The following is a 21539-nucleotide window of genomic DNA, read 5'->3' on the forward strand; positions in this document are numbered from 1 at the left end:
GGGAGAGACACTGAGGCAGAGAGGCTGCTCCCGAACAGACGCTGGGTCAGAGCGCTCAGTTGCTTCAGACAATCACAGGGGAACGAGAGAAAGACACAGGAAAAGAGACCTACAGAGAGAGAGAGAGAGAGAGAGAGAGAAAGAGAGAGAGAGAAAGAGAGAGAGGTTGAAACGGGAGGAAGAGACAGAGGAGGGAGGTAAATATGTGACAGGATGTGGTTTCCCTGAGCTTGCAAAACACTGGTATACAGGCATACTTTGAGCATGACCTAAACACGGCGAGTGTACAAGTGTAGTGTTTGAGCTCCATTAGGTGGTGAGGGGAAAGACGAAGCAAACCGCTGGAGCTGCTGCTGCTGCCGCCGCCGCTTCTGCCGCCGCTGAGCACAACAGACGCTCTCGTTTCTCCGGAGGACTGCTGGTTGTTTTGTCCCTTGAAGCCGGCCAGCTCCACGGCAACCCAGGGTCGGCTTGTCGGACGGGATCTGAACCCTTTGTGATTTTCTCCCTCCAGAGTAGAATGTCAGCTGGAAGCTCTTGTCCGGCTGCTGCATTCGAGTCGTCCGAGCAGTGAACTTTTCTCAAACCAGATTGCGAAACAGGTAGGCTTGTTTTTGTCTTTTTTTGAAATTTCTGTGCCCGTGAGGAGCCTCGAGAGGCACGCGGGTGAATTTTGAACTTCCAAAACAGATGTGCAGCCGCGCTCCTCACGCTCCTCTGGACGGCAGCCACCGTAAACTTGGACTGCGCGGTGGCAACTGTTTACCACGGGGAGTTGTTTCATTAGGCGACGCCGCAAGCCACAAGTTTGGCTTCGGTCGGGCGGCGAGCTCTAAAATCCGCTGCCGCCACATGTTCGCACATTTGCGGAGTCTGTTACTCGCATGTCGGTCGTACATCACGCAATTCGGAGTGGCTGGTTGTTGTGAAGTCGAACGTGTGATGGATGGTGCGGAGACCGCCGACGATCTCGTACCCGGGACCCAATCACCGACTGAACCCCTGACCGCCGATAGATGAGGGGCTGATTTGGGAGCTTTGCCCTGCAGAAGGGTGTGTGCCTCCCTGCGCCGGTGTATCTGTCGGTACATGTGGATGTTTACATGCCTGTGTGCTCCGATACACCGGCTCAGCCATGCATGGGTGCAGGAGGAGGAGGTTTGAAGAGGAAAAACAAGGAGAGGGATGGCAGGAGGTGAAGGAAGGGTGGGGAGGACGTCAGGGAGAAAGAAGACGGGGGCATGGGAGAGAGGAAAAGGGGGGAGAAATCAGTGTGTGTGTGTGTGTGTGTGTCTAAGAGAGGGAGGAAGAGAAAGTGAGCGAGGGAGCTCAATCTCAGTGAACTGCTGATAATTAGTTCCAGCTGGTGAGTGGTGGAGCATCGGGCTGCGTTAAGGCTGTAGTGTCGGTGGGTCAGGAGTTCTCTGAGTCTCACACACACACACAGTCATGTGTAATATCCAAAAAAACAGCAAAAGACTGATGGAGGAACATGGGTTATTACAAGATTGTTGTGTTTCTCTATGATTGATATTGTGTTGCTGTAATTCCCCTTGGTGCAAATATCCATTTTCCACGTGATTTACCTTTATTGCATTTCTAGTGCATTCTACTTACTTGTATTTTAATTCATTCATGTTTTGTTTTGTGGAAACATGAAGGCGGCTGCACATCAACAATTTGCTGGTGAATTTCAAGTAGCTTCTTCGGTTCTTAAAGACCGGTCAGAAATGCTGTGTATTGACTATAAAGCTTTGTTTTGACCTGGAAGCTGCATGACAGGGGCCTACTACATGCCTACAAGTCCGGTTCCCCTTGTTTCAGCCTTGTTTTTTTGGATAAACCGTGACCTGGACTGACCCCCTCCTTTAGGACTAGTGGAGGGTTTGAGGTTTAAACAGGAACAGCTGTGGGGGTTAAACCCGTCAGAAAATCACATGACTGGAGTCTGTTAACAGCCAGATACTTACCTGTAGTTGGAGGAGAGCGTTTGTCCCCGTCCTCTTCCTCCAATGAATGATACTCATTGTCAGTCAGAGGCTCAGATCTCGAGATTCTGATCAGTGACACCTACATGTGCCCGTTTAAACCCCAACTACCCACCAGTCCTTTAGAGCTGAAGCAGCTGCTTTGATGTCTTCAAGCGTCTTCAAGTCCTGCTGCCTTTTCGCCCACGCACACTTTATCTACTTCTGTCATTGTGACGTTCCTTGTTGGTGTCATGCGTTCCCCGACTTCAACCGCCTTTGACCACAACTTCTGCCCGGTTCTAGTTGTGAAGAAGCTGTGAGGATTGTCCAAAACGTCCAAAAATCAGATCGCAAAAACTGAAGCATGCATTTTTGCCTCGTTATATGCTAACCCATGCTGTCCTCCATCTAAAGCAGGATGGGTCAATGTAGGGAGAGATCCCTGTGGCCTCTAACTCTTCCAAGATGGGCGTGAACGAATCAGAACTGTACCTTTAACATTTACACTTGCAGAACTGTGAGATTGTTGTAAAAAAACAGACTTTCATTAACATTTGGAATCACAAATAACTCTCTAACCTTAGCCGACAGCTTATCAGAGGGCGTCTAACGGCTCTTTATTAGTCACTTAATGAACATTTGCTCTGCAGCATTGATGTTTGGCATCATGCATGAACCAACTTCAACCACCGTGACCATAACCTCAGCTCAGATCTAACCAGAAGCCCAAAACCAAGTATCAACCCCTTATGTTGATGGTGTGAGGATTGTCCAAAAGCCGTCCTTGCTGTCAACTAGAAATCAATGCACCTACACGGATAAACCGTCATATGAACACATGAAGAAGAAAAGAATCATCACACAACCTGAAGCACATGCACATAAGGAAAACCGCCACATGCTCCGCATCAAGCGTAAAGGTGCCATTTATAACTTGCAAGGAGCACGTGCAGGACTGCAACTGTGAGCACGTGTAAATGCAGCGCATAAACACAATGCATACTGGAATACTGACGCACTGTCAACACACACACCGACACACTGTTAACACTGTACACACATAGGGAAGCAGTTTCCCATATGGCCTCCTCCTACACCGGCCGCTCTGCAGCACGGGCGGTGGAAAATGTGGAAGTGATTGCGGTTCGGGCTCCGCTCCGCTACAGCGTCACGTCGAAAATGGAGCCATTACTCAGGGCAAAAGGTGAACGGAGCATCTGCACGAAGGGTTAATTCACCCAATCTGCAGGAAAAAGGTTCTAATCCCGATGCGAGACGTTTTAATTAGTAGCTAATCGCTTCATGTGTAGATAAAACACTTTATAGGTCAGCGTACGCCGCTGATAAGGACAATGTAGGGTGGGAGAGGTTGTGAAAATACTCAGCGCAATACTCCTGTTCCCCCATTCTGTGCGGAAATGCTTGCCAGTGTTCATCCAACTCTAATATCAGGCTTCAGCAGTCTGAGTTCGAGAAGTCATGTCCTTCAAAGTTACAGAGTAGTCGCAGGAGAAAAGTCCATCTCTGAGCTAAGCTACAGTGCAGGCAGATGTACTTACATTTATGCATTTTTGCATTTCAACATTTATTCATTTATTTGGCGGTATACACCGATCAGCCACAACATTATGACCATCTTGTGACAGTTCAATGTTCTGCTGGGAAACTTCTGGACCTGGCATTCATTGGTGTGGATGTTACTTAGACATGTAGCACCCACCTAGACCAGACCAGGCACCCCCAACCCTCAAAGGCCCCCACAGGACCCCCTCAGAAGGCCCATGTCCGTTCTCCGATGAGACCTACACAATATTAATTAGGCGTCCTGTGCTAACTGAAGTAGAACTGGTTAAAGTGGGAATGATTTCTGTTTCCACTAACTCTTTCGTGCGTGTTTAAAGAACGTCTGAACATTTACTCGTGCAGATCTGATGGATTGTCGCAAAGAACTAAAAGACTTTCACAAATGACTCGCTAACCTTTTAGCCGACAGCTTATTAGAGGGCGTCTAACGCGACTCTTTATTAATGACTTAATCAACATTTGTTCGGCAGAAATTGATGTTTGTTGAAAAAGTCGGCTTCATTAACCTTTATTGATGACTTCTAACATTCATAACCGCAGATTTATGACCTTTATTAATGATCTCGCGTCGTCACCTGAAGATATCTCAAACGCGACCGGAGGCTGTGAGGAATGAGGCGTTTAAAGCGCGCGTCATGTTCTTGAACGTTCATCACTGAGACGCGTAAACACGGAGCGGCGGCGGCGGCGGCGGCGTCATTTTTCAGGAGTTTACTTTTATCAGGCCTTTCTCTCGGCCCAGTCGGTTTGTGTGTTTTCTGAATCCGTGTTGATTTTCTTTTCGCTCCAGTCTTTTAGCAAACATGTATTTTAATCAACTTATGTTTGCTATCTGATCCGGGGCCACGTCGACTATCCCCCCGCGTTGTGTGAAATTTGATTAAGGTAATTGGCAAATGCTGGTTGGTGTAAGCCACAACGCGTGCTCCTTTCCGCTCGGCATATATATATATATATATATATAAATATATATAAATATATATATAGACAAACACCCACAGAGAGGCAGAAGTGAAACACTCCGACGTTTCATGCTCGGAAAATATTTAGGGTGCGACTAATTGAAAGGTGGTTATTTTTGAGCAACCTTGATTTCATTCTCCTCTCATTTCATGCTGCTGTTGATTTTGACGCCAGGGAGAGAGACAAACAGGCTTCAGATCTGGGTCGTGGTGAGACATACACTGATCAGGCATAACATTATGACCACCTTCCTAATATTGTGTAGGTGACTCATCAGAGAATGGACATGGGGCTTCTGAGGGTGTCCTGTGGGGGCCTTTGAGGGGAGGGGCCTCTGTGGATCATCCCACAGATACTTGATCAGTTTGGGATCTAGTGAATTTGGAGGCCAGGTCAACACCTTGTGCTGTTCTTCATGTATTTTTGAGCTGTTCCTAAAGTGTTTTTGTGGTTGCATCCTGCTGGGGATGGCTGCTGCCATCAAGGAGTGTCATTGCTATGGGGTGGGGGTGCCTGGTCTGGTCTAGGTGGGTGCTACATGTCTAAGTAACATCCACACCAATGAATGCCAGGTCCAGAAGTTTCCTAGCTGAACTTTGAATTGCCAAAAGATGGTTTAAATGTTATTTACTTCTCCTGTCAGTCGGTCATAATGTTGTGGCTGATCGGTGTGTATATATATATATGAAGGATTTGAAGCATCTAACCTCAAAAATCAAGAAGGGTGCAGCAATCAAACCAGAAGTGCTCATATTTTGTAGATATCTAAGGCTTAATTCCAGGTTTGGTGCTTTCAGATAGAAACTTTCGTATCATCTGTTGTGCAGAAATGAGATCCGTCAGAAGTGTAATAGAAACTCTGAGCAGTAAACATGTCTGAATGACACGCTGGTAGATAAGCTGTGAGTTTTCTCATGACGGGGCGTCACGCCGGTTTCAGCCTCACACCTTCTCTCTCAACTCCGAAATGCTCGCTTACAAGATTTCGCGCTGAGATTGCTTCCCCTTCCCTCCGCTGCAAGGTGACAGCGATCGTGCTTTTTGAAGACGCATAGACTTTACTCAGGCCTCTGGCTTTGCCCCAGACCTGAAGACACACGTTAGGATGAATCCTCCGGGCGAGACGGAAAACACGAGAGCCAATATTCAGCCTCAGTCTGAAGAAAACAAAAAGAAAAAAAAGAAAAACGGCCCCCTGCCCCAACCTCCTTGATATTTCTATAAGGTAAATTGGCTCCAGTTGTAATGGGTGGTCAAGAAAATTGCAGCAGTATTGATTGGGTAATGTTCAACACGGACGCGTCGATAGGGTGTCTGAAAATGTAAGAACTTAGCTTCGGCTGGCTTTAATAAAAAATGACCTGCCTGGAGCAAGTTCACAGAAAGCAATGAGTCACTCGCGGGAAATCTCTTCAAACCCCTCCGATGTTTTAGGGGAGAACAGAGAAGCGGGGCAAGCGAAAAGGATTTTTCTATTTTTAAACCAGGTGTTTTTCCTCTCTTCCTTCTCCAAATGACAAACAATCCTCCTCGTGGTTTCTCAGAAACAACCGAGGCAGGTAGAGATAACGTTTTTGTTTTTTTTTGCTTTTTTAACTTCTCGTGAAACGTACAAATCTCAGATTTATGGACAGGGGCGACGGCAAGGAACGAGAGCAACCGGGAAAAAAGAGAAGAAAGAGAGAAACTGACAATGAAAGAGAAAGATTGGTGCCTATTCTTCTCCACAGAAAGGAATAGTCATAGAGGGGCTGGTTCCCATGGCAATAGCTCCCTGGATGTGTGTGTGTGTGTGTGTGTGTGTGTGTGTGTGTGTGTGTGTGTGTGTGTGGACGGACTGTAACCGGGCCTTCAGACTGTACGGAGACGAGGTCGGCCAAGGCTGCAGCGAACCACGGAGACAGTCTGAGCCTTGAAACGGCTGCGAGTCCCAGACAGACGCTACGTATTGTTACTCAGCCTCGTTCTCTCTGCCTCTCCTCGTCACCTTTCATCTTCCTTTTTTTTATTTTTTATTCTATTTTATTTTTTCTTCCTGCTGCGCGCCTTCCATTATGCGGCGTCCTTGGGCGTTTAAAGCAAATATAACAGAAATTCACTGAGTTGAAAAAGCAATTCCACCTTTGGCACACTCGGCCTCCTCGTTGTGAGCGAGCAGCGGTTTTGGGTTCTGTAGCATCTTCTAAGTGGAAATAATTATTATTTTTTGGGGGGGCTTGGTGGCGGCGGGGCGCTCGTAATGCACGCACTCGCTACTGATAACATTTAATTACCTTTTTTTTCTTTTACTGTAGCTCGTTATTGAATCTTTTCATTGGTGCGTCGTAGAGAGTTAACCTTGGCAACTTGTTGCTGTCTCTCTCACAAAGAATAGCATGTTTCTGTATTCAAAGACAAATAGTCAGGAGCTGCAATCATTTTCTGTATTTTTTCAAGATCAGTGCTTATACTGATCAGGCATAACATTATGACCACCTTCCTAATATTGTGTATGTCTCATCAGAGAATGGACATGGGCCTTCTGAGGGTGTCCTGTGGGGAGCCTTTGGGTTCTATGTGTTGGATCATCCCACAGACGTTTGATCAGTTTTGAATCTAGTGAATTTGGAGGCCAGGTCAACACCTTGTGCTGTTCTTCATGTTTTGTTTTAGTTGTTCCTAAAGTGTTTTTGTGTGTGTGTCTGTGTCAGGCTGCATCCTGCTGGGGATGGCTGCTGCCATCAAGGAGTGTCATTGCTATGGGTTGGTGAGGGGGGGTGTCTGGTCTGGTCTAGGTGGGTGCTACATGTCTAAGTAACATCCACACCAATGAATGCCAGGTCCAGAAGCTTCCCAGCAGAACGTTGAGTTGTCACAAGATGGTCGATGTTATTCACTTCTCCTGTCAGTGGTCATAATGATGTGGCTGATTGGTGTTTTTACTCTTATGTAGTTTTTTTCTCACCTTTGCTCTGGTCTTTCCTGTAGTTTCTGCTTTATTTTCCTAGAAGACAGAGAAGGAACTTTCCTCTTAATTTGAAAACCTGAAAACAGTCGTCTTTTCAAATGTTTGGTGCACTAGCTCTTAGAAGAACCTTACATTGCAAGCATGCATTGTACTGAAGTTTTCTTTCCTTTCATTATAAAAAACAACAACAACAGTGGCATCATTCTGCTTTTGTCATTCACGCTCATTGTGCAGTAAGTGCTTCTAATTGGGCTTCCTCTAGCAGCAAACTTATTCTTTAACTGTCTGATGAGATATGTGGTTTCTCTAATCAGGCTGCAGAATTAGAGGGATTGGATTTCAACAAAAAAAAAATGTGTCGGGGAGCGGCGTCTTTCATTGCTGTACATTTAAAATCCGTGAGCTGCGCCTCTAAAATTAGAACGAGGAGCAGAAGTCTCGGTTGTGATCTGCTGAATGTGCACAAGGGTAACCTGGTTTTTGTAACTGTACTGTACGTCGCCCTGTTAAAAGAACTGTGTCATCAGTAAAGGTCACAATATTAACATCCTTCTTTTTCATCTCCTCTGTTTTCCCGCTTAGTTGGGGATTCAAGATGGCAAGGAAGTACAGAAGGAAGGAAGTTAAGGAAGTGAACCTTTGTCAGGCATTTAGTTGATGCTGCTGCCAAGAAGACGCAGTTGGGGCTCGGAGGGTTAGAACAAGACGACTGGGCAAATCAGTCCTGAGATCTTAAAATAACTTGTTTACTTTTATTCTTCACCAACGTCTGGTTAAACTTAAACCTGATGAAACCTCTGATGCATGAGCCAGTTTTGTTCAGTTAATTAGTTAACGCCGGTCTGGGGCCCGACAACCCGCCTGAAGAAAACGTTAGTGTTTGACTGTAATGTGTGAGACGCAACCTCAGCGTGGTTTCAAATGGTGAGTGTTCACCAAAGCATCGTCTCTTGTTCTACACGCGATGTACGGAAATTTGGTAACCGTGGCAACACCTGCATGTGTCAGCCCATGACTGAAGGGATTTTCCCAGAGAATGAGAAACGATTCAAACAACGGCCGTGTTTAGTCTGTGCCCTACTAATCTATTTTAAGTTTTTTTTTTTTTTTAATGTTACAGTACAAAATGACTCTTCCTGTTCTCATTCACGTCACCTCCTTACATACAATATTAAATGTGTATGAGGTAGTTGTTGCACGACTTTATGAAAACACAGTAGAACAGACAGCTCATGTGCTTCATACTGTGAGCTGCAGATATGTATAGCCTGTATAAAACAGGCAGCACCTCAGCACCATCAGTAGCATTTAATAGATGTGTAGTGGGTATTTCTCTGAAGCCTTCCCTGTCTACTGAAGGTCTAATAACTTTATCAAATAGCTGATGTCAGAATAGTTGTTAACTGACTGCTGTCCAGAGGATTTGGACCGTTCCTCTGCTAGCGTTAGCGTTAGCCTTTTCAGATGCATTGCAGTAGTACTTTAGTTTTATTTCAGGACTGACTTGTCACGGTAGTATGGGCTTCATCTTTAGTGATGAACCGCTGCTAGTTTTTCTGCAATGGCCCACTGGGCTCCTCACCTGTCTTCTCTGAGGCGTCCATGTTGTTATTGTGACATGATCAGTGACTAGTTGACGTGATGCTTAAAGTAGTGAAGTCCACAAACCAACCAATCCGATAATGCACAAAGAACGTGCAAACAAATAGCTGACCTTAATTAAGAAGTGACTCTTTTTCACAATGTTTGTGGAGGAACGTTGGTCTGGAGTCTCTCCATTGAGAACCGATTATGTTCGGCCGGGTCAATCAAATAATTTGGGCAGGGCAGAAGAGTAGCAGCATGCACATCATGTGAGCATCATATTGATGTAATAAAGCAGTGGTTCCCAAAGTGTGGGGCGCAGAGCCATTGCAGGGGAGGCGCATAGCGCGGATGGAATTAGAGGGTGACAATTTTTCGGGACTCCCGTGGTCATGGTATTCCCGCAGTACGGGAGTCAATTTTGCTGTTGGTAACGTGATAGGGACGGGATAGAGCAAATAATCAACGGGAGTGGGCGGGAGAGGGACGGAGCCGGAGATTAAATAAAAAAATGACGATGCAACTTTAGACAACAACATAGGGAGCGGGACGGGATTTGGGAGTCTTTCTCTCTGGATTTTGCGGGACAGGATTTTTTTTGGGGGGCAGTCACGTGATCGGGATATGACAGAAGTATTTTTGTGGGCTTGGGATGGGAGCGACAATTGATTCCCGTGTCACCCTCTTGATGGAATGAATGAATCAATAAAGGACGAGATGGACAAGTTTTTGACAGGCTCCCACACAAACGCAAACCTGTTACACTGAACATAATTAGTTTACTTTTATTTGTTCAAAAAAGGCTGAGGTTTGTATTAATTACAATGTGTGAAATAACATGGGGGAGGGGGGCGTGAAGATTTTCTTATGTATCAAAGGGGGGCCCGGGCAGAGAAAGTTTGGGAATCACTGTAATAAAGGATTCCAGTAAGGCTACCAGACTGCAGGCCACATAAGGAGAAACCATGGACTTGCATTTATATAGCACCTTTCTACCTACTGGTACTCAAATCTCTTCAAACAATTTGTTCACAGAAGTGCACACACATTCTTCTCCGATGCCAAGGACTGGAAACAACGTGGGGTTCAGTGTCTTGCTCAAGCACACTTTATATACGATTGTTGTAAAATATTTACGTACGTAGGTAGCTAGCTCGTAGCGTGTTCCCTATCATTCGGTTAATTTTGCACTTTTTTGCCACTTGCACTTCTGGTGAGATGCCAAATTGCATTTCGTTGTGTATGTACCTGCACTATATCCTCTATATCCTCTATAACCTAATCATGCGGGGCCCATGTAGTTGGGATTCAACCGCTAACCCTCTGGTTCTTTGACAACCCACTCTACATACCAAACCACAATCGTTGACTCTTTGCAGAAACATGAAGTATCATAGACCAGACCCACTGATCCTTGTACATTATGTTGCTTCCATCTTTGTTTCTGGACTCGCTGAGTGACCACTTCATGGATTCTTCTCCATTTTGACTCAATCTTGGGAGACTGCTTGTCGAGGTAAAAGCAAACATGGGTCACTTGAAGCATTTCAACGAACAATCACTGCTGTTGTTTTCCTCGTGAGGTTAGTCTTGATGGTCTCTCTACCCACTTGCTCTGCCTTGTAGAGCCCTTGACAGTAGTCGTCAGGATAAAACCATGGATGATAGAGGACCAGCAGTGCTCCTCAGCAAACAAAGCCTAGCGCTCCACTTTACTTGTCAGATTAAAGAAGATCAAAAGTCAGAAAAAGGCAAAGAGGACGAGGGAGATAAAGCGTGAGACAGAGTGAGAATGGATGCGAGCGAGCTTAAAAGGGAGACGACACGGAGAAGAACACAAGAACACAGTGTCCTAATTAATGTCTTCCTCCATTAATCCACTCTGAAGCTTCCCATGCTGCGGGGTTTGATCTCAGCAATGTTACTATCAAAGCCTTGTAACACGGTCCTGTAATGTGGGGAACATCTCAGTCGGACGGCATTAAGGAAATCATTCGGAGTGCTGTGAGCTGAAGACGGGGCTTTTATACAATCATCTCCTACATAGATGTACGGCTTCCCAACCATTTCATATTATCAGTGGATCAGACGGTTACACGATCCTAAGGATGACACGCTGAGCTCATGGTCCACCGCTGGCCAGCTTCTGATGGCGTGTCCTGCACCGCTGGGACCCTTTGGAAGCCTTTTAGCCACTTAACCGTTTTGAATTGGTCACAGAATGAGTTAGTCAGAGATATTACTCTAAGTGGTTGTTCAGATTAGCAAGTCGGTGCACGAGAAGAGAGAAAAGTGAATAATATTCTCACAAAGACATAACTAAACTCCTCGATTTCCAGTTAGTCGTACTGTGGCTCCTCCGCTATCCCCTTTTCAACGACAAAGAAGAGTTATTTTCTTGTACACAGGTGCAAAACATGTGTTCATGTGCAACTTAGCGGTGCAGACAATAGTCTGCATAACAAATGGACGCCATGACAGCTCCTCAAAAGCGAAGCCAAAGAAAGTAGAGCTCCCCCTGGTGGCTGGCTGGCTGGCTGCTGTATAGCATTTAAGAAAGACAGCTGGACTTACAGACGTTTCTTGAAGACGTTTCGCCACTCATCCGAGGAGCTTATTCAGTTCTAAGGGACTGGTGGGAAGCTGAGGTTTAAATATCTGTGGGTGTAGCCCATCAGAAAACTTGCTTGACTTGTTTCTAGCACGACTAGTGTCCTTAAGCTCCACCTCCTCCATGTTAGTGGATGGGACATGGGCCAAACTAAAACACTGAATGTACCCGTCAAATTAATTGTTTTCAAGGATGGTTTCTGTCATTTTAGGTGGTTAGATAAGATAATGCATCAGGTTTTCAGTGGCTAACCAGAAGCTGAAATAACTAACTTGTGTAAGTTGAGGGTTGATATGGTAAGGAGGTTAAATATACATATGCATATACTAAGCACACATTGGTGGAGGCCAAAACAGAGGTAGAAGAAGAGCAACTATTGCACCAGAAGCTTTAAATGAGTGCTCCCTCCCTGTCTTCTGAATAGACAATGAGGCACGTGGTAGTCTTAACAGCTTCATAAGGTGAAAATATGTCAGCAGAGACCTCCCTCTCCGGAGTGGCTGAAAAAAATCAATTAATTCCGCTTTAATAATGTGGCAAATCCCCGCAGACGTAACATGCTATGACCCCCGCGATCGATACGAGCACAGAAAGCAAAGCAAACCTCGGGCTGACAACCTCTCGTTGATTGACGCCGAGAAAAGACTGCAGCGGAAGACAAGCATCTCCTTGACGATGTCCATCACATTCAGCACAATACAAAGAGCCGTGGGGTGTTTTGGTCGTCTGGGCCAAAGCTAAGTGCATCCCAGCTACAACAAAGCGCCCCGAACGTCAATCTCGGCTCATGAGCAGGGGATCTTATCGAATCAAACCTCTTATCGGATAAAACCTCAAAATGCCATTAGCGAGAGGCAAAAACATGGAACAAAATGGCACGGGGATCGTTGCTAATTCAGCAAAAGGGAAATCAATGTCCTCCTCCTGCTTATTTTTTATTTTTATTCCATAGCTACCCAGGGTCCGTCCACCCTGCGAAGCATCCCTAACTCCCTCCCTGTCAATCTCAATCCGAGTTCGGGGCTGAAACTGCCCGGAGCTCCCGCCTCACAGGAAAAGCTTCCAGGCCTCAAGAAAATCATAAACATCTCACATTTCCTCCGCCGGTTCAACTCTAAAAATACTCCTGTTCGCCTTCACCCCACTTCGCCTCCTCTCCAGGTCTCAAGGAGCTATGCAAATACAAGCCCCTGCATTTTTTTCCATCCACTTTGTTTCCACAAGCGCGCCCCTCCACCCCCACCCCCCCTTTCCTCCCTGTCCTATTGTTCTGACTACCTCTTCTCCATCTCTTGCAGGCTACATGACAGAGCCTCGCCTTCCCTCTTGTTGTTCTCGCTCTCTCTCCGGGGTAGAGGGAGAAATGATGAAAGCTATTTACAAGTAACTGTAGGCAACAGTGGAAAATCCAAGAGTTGGAAGAATTCAAGCTTTTTATCTTTTATTCTTTCTTTTTTTTTTTAGCTGTTTTCTTGGATGTCGGAGTCATTTATGATGCTGCGTGGTGAACTCCAGCACAGCAGTCCTGAGTGACAATTTAAGGGGAGGGGGGGGGGGGGGGGGCTGAAGAGCTTTTTGGGACTTTGACAGCGCCGGCTTCTGCAGACTCACGCTCGGCTTTCTTGTTCTTGAAACCGAATCAAGACACCGGTCCTGCTGAGAACGGCAAAGACGCGAAAAAAAACCCTCGGTTGCATCTCAAACCTCGCCGAAAACCACTTGGAAGGGGCTTCAGAGAGCTATGAGCCCGCGAGGCAGGCGGCGCGCATGTGTCCCGGTATTAATCACAAGTCCGCCAGAGCTCCTGTGAGGCTTGTAGAGATATGATTGTGACGCACGTTGAGATTCATAAAGTCCAACAAAGACATTCATGTCAGTGCCACTGGAAACAGCGGCTTTCATGACAACCGTAATGAATCTCCCGCTTCATCTCTCTCTCTCTCTTCCTGCTCACCATTCCTATTCAACAGACTCTAATTGCACGATCTTTTTCTCTCCGGACTCTACTTGCCATGCATTACCCGCTGCCTCCCCCTTCCCCTCCCCCTCCTCCGCCGCCACCCCCTTTTCAGACGAACAATCTCCAACCCGGCCACCCCCGTTTCCTCTTTCTCCCTTGATTGATTCTCACCTTTTCCATTCTTGCCGTTCACCTCATTAACAGAAGCCCGTCTGCTCGTTTCCTATTTCGCCTCCCACTCCTTCCTCCATCCCCCTCACCATCCGACCGCCCCCCCCACCACCACCACCACTTCCTGTCCTGTCGTCTCGTCTCTGAAGCGACGGCCGACTCAGATTGTGCCAAGGCCCCGCGACGTCCTGTAATTAGAAGGGAGCATAATAGAGTAATAGAGAGGGTTCCTCATCAGCCCGGGGTGGAATGGGGAGGGCGCCGCCACCGCCGCCATCCATCCGTCCGTCCATCTACCCATCCATCCGTTCATCCATCTACCCATCCATCCGTTCATCCATCCATCCTTGAGTTTAATCAGCGGCACACAATAGGATGTCACCTGCTCCCAGGTGCAGCCAGCGGACAGAGGCGGCCATGCTGTCACATGCCATTTGGGGGTGAAGCAGAGTCCTCGGCGGCGGCTCTTTAAGGTCCTCCCTTATCTCCACGGTTGTCTCTCTTAATTTGGTCTCCCTGGGAAACAAGAGAGAGGGGGACCCCGTGAAAAATCAGGCTCATTTAGTTGTGTGTGTTATTTTTCTTTTAAATATATTTACAGATGTTTATCCGGCATGTTCTCCTTTATTGCTTTTCTTTCTGTAATCCCCGAGGAGTCGCGGATATCCGAGCAGGCGTACGGTCACAGACAGGTTAATCTGCACCGGTCATACGTACCCAGTGAGGGAAAGTAAACAAGTCTGTTTATTGAAGTACACATTTGAGGTTCTCGTACTTCACTTTCCATTTTAGGTTATTTTACGCTTCTACTCCACCACTAGTTTGACAGAAACACTACGGCAAAGGACACGTTTTCGCTTGTTTTGACACCGACTTCCATTCAGTTTTCAACAGCAATTACAGTAAAGCAGCTGCTTGTTTCAACTTGGGTTTCACTTTTATTACGAAAAATGTTTAAAAATCTGTCCAAACTTGGTAAGATGTTCAAAGTTTCCACCCAGACTGAAGGCCGAATTGAGCAACTTTGAAAGAAACACACATTTATTAAGTCTTTCTGTCCATCTCACTGAGCCGGAGTGGGATTTTAACTTTTAATTTCCACATAATCGTAATTATAGCTTTATAAATAATAGTAAAAGGTTTCAGCAAACACTGGTGTTGAATCTCATATTAAAATTGGTTGCAACCAATTTTTATCCATGGTGCATCCATTTTACTCACAAAGCATCTCCATTTTTGGTCATGCAAGTTCCTGTGATTTAGCAAATCCAAACAACTCCAACTAAGCATTATTAGTGGTTATATAATTAAAGATTTTATAGTGTTTTAATATTAAATATGAGCATACTTTTGAAGGAATTACTCAAGTTTGCGTCATGATATTGTCGTTTTCACTTGAACAGAGTCTTTCACCTCCACCAGAGTCTTCCTACCACCGTGCACAGACACGGACCCGCCTGTTCTCAGTCTCCGGCCACGAACGCCGTCACTGAAACTAATCTGCTTCGTGTGGTTTTCAGGGTCTGTGCACAGAGTAACTGACAAACCGTGGAGCCATGGGCTGCGGGCTGCGAAAGATGAAGCCGGCGTCAGAGGAGGACAGTCCGGGGAAGATCTACTCCACACTGAAGAGGCCGCAGGTGGAGACCAAGGTGGGCGTGGCCTACACGTACCGCTACCTGGACTTCCTCATCGGCAAAGACGGTAAGCAGTCTCTAAATCTTATGATATTTGCCACTCCAGAGATCCAGGAAGCCATCACTGCTGTTGGTCAGCAAACCAGACATGCTAAGGTCATTTTGTGCTGCTGGGTTATAAAAATCTAAATTATTACCCCTTCCCCGTGCGCAGCTGACATTATATGAATAGCTCAAGGCTTTTGCTGCATCATGTCAGCGCAAGATAAGGCGCCTTCGTGTCTCGCAAGTTTCGCAAGGGGCCGATCTGCAATATACGACTCTGTGCTGTGTGTGTTTTACTGAATAACGCTACCTCCAGTGCGATTAATCAGTCTGCTCCTCTTTCCCCCTCTGAAAATGCCATTACACCAGATCCCCGGTAGAAAAACATTAAGGATTGAGATGCAGAGGAAATCTATCACTGGTGGAATAAGAGTGCGCCGGCTGTAATTTTCATCAGGACTTTCTTGTAATGACAGAGTGTTAATTAGCGCTTGTTCCCCCTGTATGGCAGCATCCATTATAATTTCTTTTCTGACAATTATTCAGCCATGCTTTTGCGCTAATGATATAGGAACTTTCCAGACCAATTCACGTCAAACATCCTGCCGGCGCCCATCAATTATTTATGGCAGGGTCCAAACAAAGTGAAAGGTGGCCTGCTGGGTGAGAGAGACAGTTTTGTTCAAGGTCACAGACTTGACCCTCCCCTCTCCGAAAAAAAAAAGAAAAAACTGTTTCTGCTCCGTTAGTCTGAGTGTGTTTTTCAGGGCCGGCGAGATTCCGGCGAGCTCCGACCAGCAAGCGTTAACCGTGCGGAGGAGCTGCTGACAGTCAAAAAAGATCCTGGCTGTACTGTTCATGAAAATATGGAAATGAATCAGTTTCCTTTACAGAGATAGCATCCCTCCACACACATCCATGCAAACAAACACACACAGAGAGAAAAAAAAAAAAGCCTCCCCCTTCCTCTCCTCAATCTGAGGTGTTTATGAAATGGGAGGTGGGTGTTGCTTCCTGACATGCAGAGGCTGAACTCCGTGGCTCGGGGGCTTCTTTGTGTTTTTGTGCATGTCCATAGAGGAGCGTTCGTTCATGTGTGTGTGTTGGTGTTGTGTTAGAAGCTTTGAACGACCTGAACGTCCAACACCATTGGCTTAAAGTGAGCTGGTATCTAAGGTAAACTTAAAACAGAGTGAGTAGAGTTTGTTTCTTTTCCAGTAATTTGGCTCAGATGAGGTTGAATTAGGCCTCGGCGGAGTCACGTCTGATGAGGGTATTTATGGGAACTGGTAGAGGCGGAACTAAAAGAGGACGTAGCGAGGTGACAAGAAACTCAGCTCCAAATAGATGATGATAATAATATTGCTTTGTAACTGTGAAACCACGCTGTAAACTCCTGGGCTAAAAAAGGAACGTGAAGCTGCGGTTTCCAAAATTACTATGCTAATTTCTCCATCCACGACAACTGTGCATGGGTGAATTTATTTATAACGCATGTGTTTACGTTAAATCAAGACCAATTATGAGTGGAACTGCTCTTTGCGACAGGTGGGTGCATTCACGGGTTGCCAAGTGGTCACTGTGTGCCGAAATTTGCACAATGAATGCACAGGAAAACTTTTCTAGTTGAAATGATCTCACTGCTAGCATTCCTCTGTTTTTCCGTGTCTTGTCTCCATCTGATCCTCAACTTGGATTCTTGTTTGTCTCAAGGACGACAGGACATGCCACTAGAGGCCGTCTCCAAAAATCAGTCAATCCCAACAGGCCTCCTCATGTTAAAATGCTCAACTTTACAGCAGAAATAAACGTCTTTACAGCCTCGTTTTGGTCCCAGTAGCTGATTTCTCAATTTTGGACAACCGTGCATGAGTGAAGTTTTATATAACACACGTGTTTAATTTATATCAAGCCTTAAAGTTATGAACAATAAAGTGCGGAGCTGCTGAGAGACAGACAGGCGGGTGCATTCACAGGTTGCTAGCCAGCCTCCAAGGCGCCTCCTCCTCAGCCCCGCCCCTTTTTTGAATAAGCCAGAATTTGGGCGGAGTCTGGCAATGCAGAAATGTTGAAACCGCTTCTCAGGAAACCTGCCGGTGACGTCTCGGAGGGTTCATCCATCTTTATGTGCAGTCAATGAGTGGGACGTGTGAAAAAGCAACCGTTTGCTTTCACGACTTGGTTAAACTGACCCGAAATGGAAAAATTTGCACTTATATAAAGCACATTAGCAAGTATTTCTAATGCAGACAGATTTAACAATAAATTAATTTATCTACTTCCTCAAAAAGTAGACCTCCTTCATTGTATTTTTACTTCCAGTCCACTCTCGTGACATTTTGCAGCTTATCTCCCGAAACAAAGCAAAGGACGAAAGCAGACTAAGGCAGATGCATACCTAAATCCTTTTAAAGGGCAGCCCATCTCCGTTATTAGACCATTAGTCATAATCAATAATTATAATCAATTTATTAGACACCCAACTCCTTTCTTCTCTGTCCTTGGGCTTTGATCCACCAAGAATTTTACAGGGTGAAAGAGTTTAAAGTCATCTGCAGACATCCTCCAGACTGACACTGATGTAAAGGTCAGGGTTAATTTAGGATTAGGTGCAGAATTAGGATCAGATTAAGGGTAAATATATAATGGGGGTCGCAGAGGTTAAGGTGAGCTAATGGGAAATGAATGTGCTCGGGGACGACACCCTGTGTGTGTTTGTGTGGTGTGTGTATTCACCGGGCAGGGAAAAGGCACTATATATAGCGATCACTTTGTTATTTCTGCCCGTGACAGTTATAGCTGAAATGATGGTGGGAGGGTTTTTTTGCAGAGTAGGGGGTGTTGCAGTATAGGAAGAGGAGGAGGAGGAGGAGGAGGAGGAGGAGGAGGGATGGTACGGGAAGCAGGGAGATGTAGTGAGCAGCGTGTTCGCCCTGACAGTTGATTAGTCTCCATTAGTTTGTCAGGCGGACTGGACTGGATGGATGAAGGAACCGGGGAACGTGGGCGTCGGGGGGCCAGGCAGGCTTTTATATCCTCCATCGTAGGGGACCTGACATGAAGGCGGAGCTGGGAGGGATGGTGGGAGGTATACGGGCGCCTCCCTTTCCCTTTTATTTTGCTGTGTTTGTGCGTCTTTGGCTTCTGGCCACATTATTATCTCCAAGCATGCTCCGTAACGACAGGGGGTTGGCGCTTACTGTAATCACTCTCATCTTGCCTTGTCTCTCCATCACCGTCAGTGCGTCTTTGAGCACATCAAGTTTGAGGAAAAATCCCCCCCACCGGTGTCGGAATCGTTTCTTGGCGTCAGCAGATTCTCAGGCTGAACGTGCGTGGTACTCTTGGCTGTAATTACCTTGTACCACACGTGTAAGTGTGAGGTAATGATTCATGTGTCTGGTCCTTTTCTGCAGGGGAGCCTGTAAAATATTTAAAAGTGAGTCAAAGATTATGAATATGAAAATAGTCTCTGTTGGAGCCGCGGGGCATCGACATAAATACAGATACTTACAGAGAGAGGTGCATTTTTAAGTCATACTTTTCTCAAATAATGAATCCTATAGTTGCTTTACCTTAAAGGAAGAGTATTCATTCAGTGTTATTTGCTGTTTTTAGTACATCTGAACCATAGAGTGTAGAAAAATGGTCGACACATCCACACTTCCTTTCCACTGCTCCAACTGACGCTCGTATCCCAGGGGACATGGGCAACAACGTCTGGGGCCAGAGTCTGAGCAGCGCTGTCTGAGGGCCACGTCTATACAGAGCCATTAGATGAAGCGGTTGTCATGGCAACTGCCGATCATCACAAAGTCATGTCCTGTTTTTTAAAGCGTCAAAAAAACAAAAACAAAACTCCTCAAAAAGATGGACATATATGAGTGATTTATTAACTACCTAAAATGATGCAGTTTGACCCAAGTCCCATCTGCTAACATGGAGGATATATATATGACCTATACTGCAGCCAGCCACCAGGGGGAGCTCCACATGCTTTGGTAAAAAAACAACAACTTATTTCTAGCATAAAATACGATGGTACCCATATAACTTTGGTGTAATTTGTAGTCGTTCGGGAGATATTTAGATCACCGTATATCCATATAGTGGGAGTGAATGGGGCACCGAAACACAGCCTCTAAAAAGTCGTTCATTTCACCAATATTTTGTTATGATATGCTAGTGTTATTCCCCGTTGAGTCCGGAGTTACCTGTTATCATCGTAGATTGACCTACAGACCCCAGATGATGTCTTCTGACCTGGATGAGGCTGCGTTTGGGTGCCCCAGCCGCTCCCACTATATGGATATAAGCTGATCTAAATATCTCCCGAATGACTAACGATCGTATACCCAAGGCGGAGCTTATATGACCTATACTGCAGCCAGCCACCAGGGGGAGCTCCACATGCTTTGGCTTCGCATAGTTTGTATGAATTCTTTCTAGCTAGCAGCGTGCATCTTCTATGCTTCTTCTGGTGCATTGCTGCTGAGTTACTGCCGCCTGTCAGTGAGTGCAACAGTGCCTCACATCCCCTGGGTCTCTTGCTCGTGTACAAAGATACCAGGAAAAGGGAAATACTTTGCTCATAATGTCATAACAGTAGCTAAAACTACAGCAGATTACCTTTAAAGCATCATTATCTAACACAACCTCTCTCATATAAAGTAGCTAAAGTTTATTGGTGACGCTTCTCTTGTGGTACTGCCAGCAAAGCAATCTCTTATTCTATTATGTTCCGGGAGCAAGTAATGTGAATATGTTGATGAATGAATCCCCACTGTATGGCTCCCCCCAGGCCTGCACACATCAGAAACACTTACACTGTCACATGCAAAATACTCTGAAAGTCATCATCCCTGGATTTATAACAAACGTTTGCACAATAATTGAAAAAAAAAATAATAATGAAGTGGAGGCAGCAGATTCATGTTCGGCGTCAGCGTTTTCGAGGAGGGAGCAAACTGTAACGGCTGACGTTTTGTCCCCCGCCTCCTTCACCTGCTTCGTCTTTGGAGATACGCCATGCCCTCATGAGTTCCCTTCACCGCGACGGCCTCACTGTGAATAATGTTTGCAATAATTCCTCGCCACGGTGTTAGATCACAGCTCCCCGCTGCAGCGGCCCCGCGGGCTGCTAACCAGCTACCAAATGTGCAAAAATAACACCTTTCACTGGAGAAGCAGTGATGAAAGGACGAGGTAATGTACGTAATAAACCTCCTCTGCACTAAACACCAGCCGGCCAATGAGCTGTCACTGCCGCCTCCATCATTGTCCGGCGTGCATTCAGCTTCACGGTCACTCTGCTGCCATTCATTCACCTTTAAAAGAGCTGCGGGAAAAAAAAAAACAAAAGAAAAAAACAAAAAGAGTCTGTTTGATATTGAGATCATGACCCTGCAGGGAACTGAGAAAACGGCTGGCGCTCATCGCCGTGTTAGATGGCGTGGAAAGAAGCCATTTCTCTGTAAACACGAGCACGGCCGACTCAGGGATGCGTGGCACGAATCTTATTTCCCAAAATGTGATTTTGAAATGTTAAAGAAGCGTCAGGAGGAATGAAAAATTGAAAACAAGCTCAATATGTTGCGTCTCGTCGAGAAACATAGAGGCTGGAGAAATAAAGATGTCGCCCTTGACATCAAAGCAAGGCCTTCACACACACACACACACACACACACACACACACACACACCAGACACACACCGTTTGATATCATCTAGGGGAACTAGACACATCATTTATATGCAAAAACCCCCCAGAGCCCCCGAGTCCCCTTGTTAATATGAGCTGTAGCAGTGTCGGCAGGTGAGTGACACGCAGGAGCAGCCCCCATCCCCGTCGCTCCTCTCCAGATAGAAGGCTGAGCCGCAGGAGAGGTCAGCGGGAACGCTGCCGCACGCCGGAGTGGCTTCCCGAGGCAGAGATTAGCCCTTGGATGGAAGTGGGGGTGTAGGGAGGGGAGGTGGATTTATCCCCTGGCTCCTCAGCTTGAGAAGTGGAATTGAATCGTAGTTATTGAAGGGGAGAATGACATTGAAGAGTGAATTCACGGTCATCT

At 46.0% G+C, this 21539-nt stretch overlaps 1 protein-coding gene across 1 annotated transcript in view; it reads left to right on the top strand.

The window, feature by feature from the left end:
* The window catches only part of rftn1b (raftlin, lipid raft linker 1b), a 118899-nt gene continuing 97360 nt past the window's right edge, over window positions 1–21539 (top strand). The window contains exons 1-2 of the mRNA XM_084557673.1: window positions 1–602; window positions 15311–15494. Coding sequence (XP_084413799.1) covers window positions 15347–15494 — 148 coding nt within the window. The 5' untranslated portion in view covers window positions 1–602; window positions 15311–15346. The remainder of the gene's footprint in view (window positions 603–15310; window positions 15495–21539) is intronic.

This window comes from Chelon labrosus, assembly GCF_963514085.1.
Source record: "Chelon labrosus genome assembly, chromosome: 12".
In the NCBI taxonomy this organism is placed as follows: domain Eukaryota; kingdom Metazoa; phylum Chordata; class Actinopteri; order Mugiliformes; family Mugilidae; genus Chelon; species Chelon labrosus.